Source organism: Lutzomyia longipalpis, chromosome 4 (assembly GCF_024334085.1).
Source record: "Lutzomyia longipalpis isolate SR_M1_2022 chromosome 4, ASM2433408v1".
In the NCBI taxonomy this organism is placed as follows: Eukaryota; Metazoa; Arthropoda; class Insecta; order Diptera; family Psychodidae; genus Lutzomyia; species Lutzomyia longipalpis.
This window is the reverse complement of record NC_074710.1, coordinates 7,179,043-7,188,038: the sequence shown is the minus strand read 5'-3', so window position 1 is coordinate 7,188,038 and position 8,996 is coordinate 7,179,043. Positions and strand designations below refer to the sequence as shown.

The following is an 8,996-nucleotide window of genomic DNA, read 5'->3' as shown; positions in this document are numbered from 1 at the left end:
CTTTTTATTCTTTCACTCTCTCTCTCTTTCTCTCACTTTATTGCAGGAAATCAATATAATATATAATAAGTTTTTTTATGTGTAGTGATCACAATATTAAAGAAAAGGACGCGCGGGGGGCGGCTCAGTCTCTCAGAAGAGGCCCCCATTGATGCTCTCGTAGCGATTGAAACCGGCCATTTGGAAGACATGCGTTGAGGATTCAGCAGCTGGGAATCGTGGCATTTCGCATTGTTCACAGTTGTCGAGGAGGGGGTGATTGCTGAAGGTGCACATACAGCATGTCCATGTACTCTCCGGGGTGCCTTCGGGGAGCCCATTGCGACGCCCCGAGAGTACCTGAAGGTGGTGATTGATAACAGCCTGACTTGTTTGCGTTGTCTGCGTGATGCGCGTTGAACGACTTCGCCGTACTTGAGCTGGGAGCTTCTGACCCGTGTAGATGTTATCATAAAATGCCTCATTCGTCTCACCCAGAACTACAATGGAAATCAGGGGAGAAAAGGACATTTTTAGCGAAGAATTTTAAGGAGATTTAAACTAGGGCACGGACTTTCAATCTGAACATCGAAGCTTCGGTGATTCGAAGCATCGAAGCGTATTCGAAGCACTACAAAAGAACTGCTTCGTTTTTAAAATGCTTTGATTATTCGAATAAGATTCGAAGCTTCGAATAATTTTTAGTTAATATTTAGAACTGCTTCGTTTTTAAAATGCTTCGATTATTCGAATAATCGAATAAGATTCGAAGCTTCGAATAATTTTTAGATAATATTTAGAGCTGCTTCGATTTTAAAATGCTTCGATTATTCGACTAATCGAATAAGATTCGAAGCTTCGAATAATTTTTAGATAATATTTAGAGCTGCTTCGATTTTAAAATGCTTCGATTATTCGACTAATCGAATAAGATTCGAAGCTTCGAATAATTTTTAGATAATATTTAGAACTGCTTCGTTTTTAAAATGCTTCGATTGTTTGAATAATCGAATAAGATTCGAAGCTTCGAATAATTTTTAGATAATATTTAGAACTGCTTCGTTTTTAAAATGCTTCGATTGTTTGAATAATCGAATAAGATTCGAAGCTTCGAATAATTTTTAGATAATATTTAGAACTGCTTCGTTTTTAAAATGCTTCGATTGTTTGAATAATCGAATAAGATTCGAAGCTTCGAATAATTTTTAGATAATATTTAGAACTGCTTCGATTTTTTCTCAACCCTTCGAAGCATCGAAAACTTCGATTTTTCGGAGCCCTAATTTAAACCATCAACCCACCGTATGGTCCGTATTTCTCAACAGCACGTGCCATACGTTCACAGTCGCATCGCAATTGGGTGATCTCCTGCAGGACACGTTGGGAATTCTCAACGGAAAAGGGTTCCCGCAGTGTCTCCAGACTACGCTGCATCTGCGTCAGACGCTTCTGATCATTCATAAATTCATTCAGGAGGGAATTTTTAATTCGCAACTGATTATTGACACTCTTGTCCTCTGCAAAGGAAGTACCAAAGAAAGGGATATCAAGGTAAGACTTTTAAAGAATAATTTGCATTATGAAATTTACTGGTAAGCTAACCAAGCTTACGGGAGCTGTGTTTCTTTCAGTGTACCAATTTTGTGAGAGCAAACTAGAACGCGAATTAATTTAAATACGCGCAAAGTCGGGAGAAGTTGAAAAGTCATCCCCCAAGAAATATTTAAAACGCCATATCTCGGGAACGGCTCCATAGATTTTCGATTTTGAGCTATCATTGGAAAGGTCTTAACCTCAACTATAACATATTAAAATGTGAAGCAAATCGATAATACCATTTTCGAAATATTCAAGTTCGAAAATTTTTATTTTGATTTTAGCCCCTCTTGCGGTAATTTCTCGAAGTTGCAATGTTTTAGACATTTGTAGGGTTTTACGAAACCTTTCATTTGCGCTTGAATTGATTAAAATCGGACTAGTAGATCCCGAGATATGACATATCAAAGTTAAAACTCAATATTTTCAAAATGGCGACTAAAATTTTTAAATTTTTTTTTATAAAAAGATGTTATAGCAGGCTATAATATATCAAAATATGAAGCAAATCGATAATGGTGTTTTCGAGATATTCATCGAAAACTCATCGAAAATTTTGTTTTTGATTTTTGGTCCCCTAGTGGTCACTTTTGAAACTTCCGATGTTTTAGAGAGATGTAGGGTTTATTGAGAGCTTTAAGTTAAGCCCCGAGTTGATCGAAATCAGTCAAGCCGTTTTCGAGTTATGGCCAAATTTAGATGAAAATTGTGGCGGCCATATATTGACTAAACGGCTTGACCGATTTTCAAAAATGAGGTATCGTTGGAAAGGTCTCGATGCCCCTACAACATCCATCAACCACATACGTTTTTTTTTGGAAATTAAGAACTTTAATTCGTGCTCATCCCAAGTTTGAGCCCGATCTGACGACTTTCGACTTTGTTCGGTACACAAAAGCTGTGTCTGAAAGAAACAAAGCTAAAAAACAAAGAAACAAACCGGGAATAGGACTGTGTGTTGGCTGGAAGACGGCGGCGGGTGGTGAAAGAGGCTCAAGGGGTGCCATTGACACGGATGTGTTGGTTGGGCGTGTCCTTACGGCACTTATAACACCCCCATTGCGCCCCACATTGATGTGCAAACGACTCTGGTAGCCCTGTTCGCTGTTCAAGCAGCTGCTGGAGTAGGTAAAATTGGTTGCCTGCACCAATTCAACATTCCCATCGTCGGGATCACGACTGAAGTCTTTGAGATTAAATTTAACCGACGTATACCGTCGTGGTGCTCGCGGGGTCGTCGCTACTTCATCCGGCTCAAACGCCTCCCGTGGCTCTCGCGGTGGAATTTTGAGCTCTGTAGCAAAGCGAGATGTTTGTCGTGCCAATGCCCCCTCAGCAGAAGCAGCAGTTGTCTGCACACCAGGAGATGGTGTTTGGGGTGTTTCAACAAAGGAGCGCTCTGTGACGTGAATTGTGGGGGAACTGGGGGTACGATTGGCACGTGGTAGGTGACTTGGGGACAATTGGGCTTGAACAGCATCAACATGACGCTGCAGAAGGGCTACGCAGGTGGCACGATCTGTATGCCGTACAACGCAATCATTTACAATATCATCCGACACCGTTGGGAACTTCTGTTTCATCTCGTGGAAGAGCTGCTTTATGCGGATGCTACTGGTGCCAGTTGCAATGTCCTTCCTTCCACTATTTTCCATCCTTGGCCATTTTTTGCATGCTCAGCAAGGAGATTGTGGGGGCGTCAACGCCGTAAAATAAGCTTACGGAAATTATTTTAGATTGTTTTTCTCATATTTAAGGCTGAAATTTTAAAGGGATTGCATTTAAAGGGGAAAATTGTGACTGTTTTGGAGGTTTTAGAGAGCATTATCACGATCTTGTTTTATTTCAAAATCTCCATCTTGATTTTTTCCCACGCATTTTTCGAATTCATGAAAAGAGTAGGTTAAGATTTAAAATGAAAATATAATGCGGCAAACTTCAAGTAGATAAATTAGTCTACAAAATGGACAAGAAGTTTTTGCTCCATATTTTCGACTGAAAAAGCGGATTTATCAATTTAGATAAAATGAAATTAGGAGCCGGAAGTTGTGGTTTAAATTGCAAAAGAAAACATGCATGGAGAACGTCTCAGTAGATTGAATAAAATAGAGATAAAAAAAATGAAAATTTGAGGTTAGAAAAGAGCGCCATTTTTAAAGAGAAGAAATACAATTTTAACCCTTTCGCGTCCTTTGGATCATTTATTTATTGAGAAATTATTTATTTAATTAAGGGAATACCACCAAAAAACAATTTTTAAATAAAAAATAACATATATGTAGTAGAAACTTTTCCCAGTTTCTTCTGATTAAAAAATCTTAAGTCAAAAGTTTAAAAAACGTAAATTAAGAAAAAAACACGGATTTATGTAATACTTTCATGCTTAAGTGCTTAAAAAAATAAAATAATTAGCAAAAATCATTAAGAAAATTTTTGTTCATTTTGAGTACAATATAATTAAAAATATAAAGTAAAAAAAATCCAGACTCGTGTGAAAGTTATAAAAATTGAAAAAAAAATCAAGTAAAAAGAATCTAATTCGCCAATCGCAGGACAATTTCGTTTTCGTCGTTTTCGTAGAATTTAACCCAATTTTCTACGAAAACTTGTCTCGTCTCCCCTCTCTTCTTTTTTCCATAAATTCTGTTATCTCTGCTATTTATTGGAGATAAGGAAAAAAAACAACGAATAATTCATTTCACTCATTTTATCACCTCTGCCGTGTCTACACGGCAATCTTACTGGGCTGGGCCCTTTTTCTCGGCCCTTAAAATAATTTTCTTTTTAAGGTAAATTAATGAATTTCTATGAGATTTAGAAGAAAAAAAATCTGATTTGATTCAAAAAAGAATTCAAAGTTCTTTTTAAAATGGAAGAAAAAAAGCTCCAAATTGGATGTGTATTGGTCGGTATTCCTCCCCCAGATGTTTGTCAACAGAAATTTTGCCTAAAAATACCGCATTTGCCACTGAATGTGTGGAGAAGGAGTAAAGAAACCAAAAAAAAAACGGAGGAACGCAAATGTGTGAAAAGAAATAAAGTTTCTCTTGTGTTCTTTTTTGTCACACAAGTCCACCAAACGCGCCTAGGTTGAAGAATTTCGTGGATTTTCTCGCGAATTTTTGTGTCATTTTGATTTGTGTGATTGCGAGCCAGCCAGCAGACAGTGCGCGCCGGAGTGAGATGAAAAATAATCTCTCGATGACGACAATATCGGGAGGAGAAATTAGATTTGATTTTTTTTTACTTGTTCGTTTCCATTCAATCCTTGCCGAGGAAGGGGTGTGTGTGATGAAGAAGACAAATAGAGAGAAAGAACAAAAAAAAAAAAAAGAAACACCCACAAGCCACTGATGATGGGGCCTGCTGTTGCTGCGAATTTGATGATGACAAGTTGAGAAGGTTGTCCCAGTAGAGAGATGAGAAGAACTTTTCCTCTTATCAGCTCACGTAGGGTTTTGATAAGATTGATAAAAAGTGTTCCGTGGGTGTGGGGTTGTGGAGGTTCCTCACAGTGGGGTGGATGGGTAGACGATTGTCTTGAGAGACGATATATAAGATCCGTATGATCTTGTACAATGATGATGCCCACACGATGACTTTGACGCACTCTCTTCACTTGATCACAAAATGTTCCTCACTCACCACAACCTCCTTTGGCTGCATCAACTATCCCTAATTAACAGTTCCCTTTCTTTTTTCCGGAAAAGCACCTGCCACACAATATTATTCCTCTTCACCACTAGACACTTTTAATCTTTTATTTTGTCTCTTTGGGCTATTTTTTTTTTTCTTTCTCTTCTTTTGCCCATCTGATCTGTCACGTAGGTGGTGCTCATGGCACAACGAAGGATGATCTCAACTAGCCCACCATACTGCACAACAGCGCCCTCAAGCTCAATACGGGGAAATTGGTGTTGTTTTTGTGTGCCGGATTTTATGATAACATCGTCCGGCTGATAAAAAAATTCTCTCTGGGGGAAAAAGTAAAGCGACTGTGCCATAATTCACATGAATAAAACACTCCCTATTCACTAATCTCCGTCATTTCTTGTCATTCCATAGGATGACTCGGCTTTTTCGGCCACTATCCATCACAGTTAAGAGCTACGTGCGATTCTATTCCAACCAGCTAGCGATGCAGTCTCGTGTTTTTAAGTATGCGAGGAGATTCGAAGGACTCCCCAAGATTACGGATTTTGAGCTTAAAACAGAGGAACTGAAGGCTCTCGAGGAAAATGGTGAGTTATGGAATAATTTCAAGTGTTTTTTATGCGAGATATTTCTCAAGTGCCTCCGGGTTTTTTGATACAAAGTCCATAATCTTGTTTGTTTGAAGATTTTCCTATTAGATTCTAATTTATTCCTATAAGAAGTCCTAAATTTTTAAAGGATCAGCGGCTTCAGTGTGTTGAATTAATGATTTTTTCTTGGGTTGCATTGTCCTCATTGTCCTTAACTTCTTAATGACCATAAGGAATGCAGCAGGTGAAATGTGATGAAAATAACTTTTGGAGGTTTCTCTGAGCTCAAATAAGACATTTTTGACAAAAAATCCGATTTTTTAATTTTTTAGTTTTTCGTCCTTCCTGATCCTGTTACTCCTTGGAGATCTTCTTTTGTGTTCTCAAAATGTTCAGATACCATAAAAACATAATATTGCATTGGTTTATGTATAATAAAAAATTATTAACTAGCCAAAATTGGGCATTTTCAAAAACATCCCATTGGTCCTTACGGGGTTAACCCCGTACTTTTGACGAAAAATCGCTTCGTTTTTTTTATCCTTACTTATCCTGTGAGTCCTTGAGAATGTTCTTTTCGTTAGTAAGTTTAGATAAGGAAACAAACTCCATCCAATGAGCACCACAATAGCCGAATTTTTCAATGAAAAATCCTAATTAGTTCAGAGCTTTCGATGCTTTCTGCATCTCTGTTTAATCGAGGCTGAAAGTATTCAGGAACTTTTAATTATTACATGAATATTGAATACTATAAAAAATCGATTCAATGGCTCTTAAAGGGTTAATTTTGTGTATCTTTTGAGAAGAATTGCACGGTCCACGCCACGCTGAGGCAATTCCTTTCAATTCTTCCTATTTTTATTCTCTGGGTCCTTTGTGCTTTTTCTGTGTCTTAGGTGTGTCCTTAACACTTGGAGGACCGGGCAATTTTCACTTACGCGGAGGATGAAAATGGACAGCATGACCAACGGTTTTTTTTTCAAATATTTCAAGGAAAATATGGAAGATTGCATTTGCAAAATAACTATGCGTGCATATTTTATTCAATTAACGGGGGGATTCGCGGGGATTTTAAAATATTGGTATTTATGGGTGCGCTGAAGACACAACAATCTCAAAAGAAAATAATTTATGGAGGTTTCTTCGGTCTCCTCTTCAGAACTATCACTGAGTGAGTTCCTCCACTATGTCCTCACTAGCATCATTTAAAGCTACCGCAAGCCTCAAATCCTTGTATTTGCTCATTTTAAGTATTGAATTTTCTGGAGTTTTTATGTAAAAAAAAAAAGTAAACAACAGTTTGACAATTGTGCAACGACGTGCCCGAAGATTATGAACCATATTCCTATCTTTTAACACAGGAGTATGGTTCATAATGTTCGGGCGCGTCGATTTTTTTCAAAAAAAAACCGTTGGTCACTGTGTCCATTTTCATCATCCGCGTATAATTTCGACTTTGACCTTAATTATCTTTTAAAAAGCAAAATATTTTCCGGATTTTCTTTAGCCTAACTTAAAGTAATTGAAATTCCCTACACATAGACGTGGTACTTATCACGATAGGTTCAATACATTTTAATCTATGACGATTTAAAAACTCGAAATGGACACGGTGTCCACATAAATCCTCTAAGTGTTAAACCTCTTTCTGCTACGATTCTCAGCCTCGTCGCCCCTCAGTATCCCACTTCTGTACAGATTCCTTGTGGGTGCCAATTGATGACTTTCTTGTGTATCTCACTGCAGATTTCTGCAGGATTCTTTTGTTCTTCCGTTTCGTTTTATATAAACTTCGATTTTCCATCAAATCCTTAATTTAATCAAAAACTCCTAATTTTTATGAATTTTCACTTGACGTTTGTACAACGCCTACTACGCCATTTTTCTCTCAGATCCTTCTCGGAATCCTTACTACAGTTTATGCGAATCCTAGTAACAGTCACATTTAAATTTTTTTAACCTCAACGGACAGAGATTTTAAAGTTATGTTCATTTCCATAGAAATCCTCTGTGAAGGAAGATTCTGGAGTGTAGATCCCTACATGAGGGTCTATGTGGAGAGACATCCACTTGGGATTACGATGATTGGTGGTCAGGTGGCAAAGGTGATTGAGAGTAAGCACCCAAAGTATCCGTTGAATTCATGGATATTCGCCTACTTTGGCTGGTCCACGCATAACATCATTAATCCCGATAAAGCCCCGGAGGAAGCACAATTCCGTTCACTACCGGAACTTGGTACACTCTCGCCATCTCTTGCCCTGGGGAATCTCGGGATGCCCGGGAATACGGCCTACTTTGGCCTTCTGGAGCTGTGCCACCCGAAACCCGATGAGACGGTCGTTGTGTCCGGAGCTGCAGGAGCTGTGGGCAGTGCTGTGGGGCAAATAGCCAAGATCAAAGGGTGCCGTGTGGTGGGAATAGCCGGTGGACCCGAGAAGTGTTCATGGTTGACGAAGGAGATGGGCTTCGATGCTGCCATTGACTACAAGAGTCAAGATGTACGAAAAGCCCTCAAGGAGACCGCCCCAAAGGGCGTTGATTGCTACTTTGACAACGTTGGTGGGGAAATTTCATCAGCAGTCATCCGGCATATGAACCTCCATGGGAGGATTGCTGTTTGCGGCGCAATCAGCTCGTACAATGATGATGTGAAAAATTGGCCAAAAGTTCCGCATTTGCAGCCAGAATTTGTCTTCAAGCAACTCAAAATGGAAGGATTCATCGTTACCCGTTGGCTCCATCGCTGGATGGAGGGAATTCTCCAGATTAAACAATGGATGAAGGAGGGAAAGATTAAGAGTCCCGAAACATTCACAGATGGTTTTGAGAACCTCCCTCAGGCTCTCATTGAGATGCTACAAGGAAAGAATGTGGGGAAAGCCATTGTCAGGGCTAAGATTTAAAAAGAAAAAAAATGAAGAAATTCCCAGAAAGTATTTTACAAAATGTGTGACTTTTTAATAATTAATAAAATCAATAAAACGTTCCAAAAGAGGCTAATTTTTGTATTTTTTTTTAATTTTTTAAAGGTAGAAAAAAAAGTTTTCAATGAATGTGGATTGAATGAAAAAAAAAAAGAAAAAAATGTCAGAAGTGGGATTCGAACCCACGCCCACAGAAGTGGACTGCGACCTGAACGCAGCGCCTTAGACCACTCGGCCATCCTGACACGCT

The 8,996-nt window shown here is 38.7% G+C and overlaps 2 protein-coding genes and 1 non-coding gene across 6 annotated transcripts in view; 1 reads left to right on the top strand and 2 right to left on the bottom strand.

The window, feature by feature from the left end:
- The window catches only part of LOC129795977 (prostaglandin reductase 1-like), a 211,683-nt gene extending 202,861 nt beyond the window's left edge, over positions 1 to 8,822 (top strand). The window contains exons 1-3 of one of the 2 annotated variants that reach the window (XM_055837572.1): positions 5,448 to 5,561; positions 5,641 to 5,816; positions 7,821 to 8,822. In XM_055837572.1, coding sequence (XP_055693547.1) covers positions 5,642 to 5,816; positions 7,821 to 8,725 — 1,080 coding nt within the window. In that variant the 5' untranslated portion in view covers positions 5,448 to 5,561; position 5,641 and the 3' untranslated portion in view covers positions 8,726 to 8,822. Of the gene's footprint in view, positions 1 to 5,447; positions 5,562 to 5,640; positions 5,817 to 7,820 lie in introns of those variants that run through there. The other variant, XM_055837573.1, reaches the window with a different exon arrangement.
- Positions 2 to 5,372, bottom strand: LOC129795975 (uncharacterized). Of its 3 annotated transcripts, none has more exons than XM_055837566.1 (4): positions 4,920 to 5,372; positions 2,516 to 3,333; positions 1,281 to 1,496; positions 2 to 479 (listed from the first exon to the last, which is right to left on the bottom strand). In XM_055837566.1, exons 2-4 carry the CDS (start codon positions 3,228 to 3,230, stop codon positions 133 to 135), a joined length of 1,278 nt encoding a protein of 425 aa, XP_055693541.1. In that variant the 5' UTR covers positions 3,231 to 3,333; positions 4,920 to 5,372; the 3' UTR covers positions 2 to 132. The 3 variants fall into 3 exon arrangements, with proteins under 3 accessions (XP_055693541.1, XP_055693543.1, XP_055693542.1); XM_055837568.1 differs by having other exon boundaries at positions 2,516 to 3,292; positions 4,920 to 5,347; XM_055837567.1 differs by having other exon boundaries at positions 4,823 to 4,934.
- An 85-nt stretch (positions 8,823 to 8,907) lies between the features above and the next one.
- Positions 8,908 to 8,991, bottom strand: Trnal-cag (transfer RNA leucine (anticodon CAG)). The gene has a single exon. It is a non-coding gene; the product is annotated as a tRNA-Leu (tRNA).
- Positions 8,992 to 8,996: the final 5 nt, after the last annotated feature.

Bases quoted from the DNA above. Each gene is read 5' to 3' on its own strand.
- LOC129795975 (XM_055837566.1), bottom strand. From the start codon at position 3,230: ATGGAAAATAGTGGAAGGAAGGACATTGCAACTGGCACCAGTAGCATC. The intron at 1,497-2,515 runs GTTTGTTTCTTT...CTTCCTTTGCAG, and splicing joins AACACACAGTCCTATTCCCG to AGGACAAGAGTGTCAATAAT. The intron at 480-1,280 runs GTGGGTTGATGG...TTTCCATTGTAG, and splicing joins TGAGAAATACGGACCATACG to TTCTGGGTGAGACGAATGAG.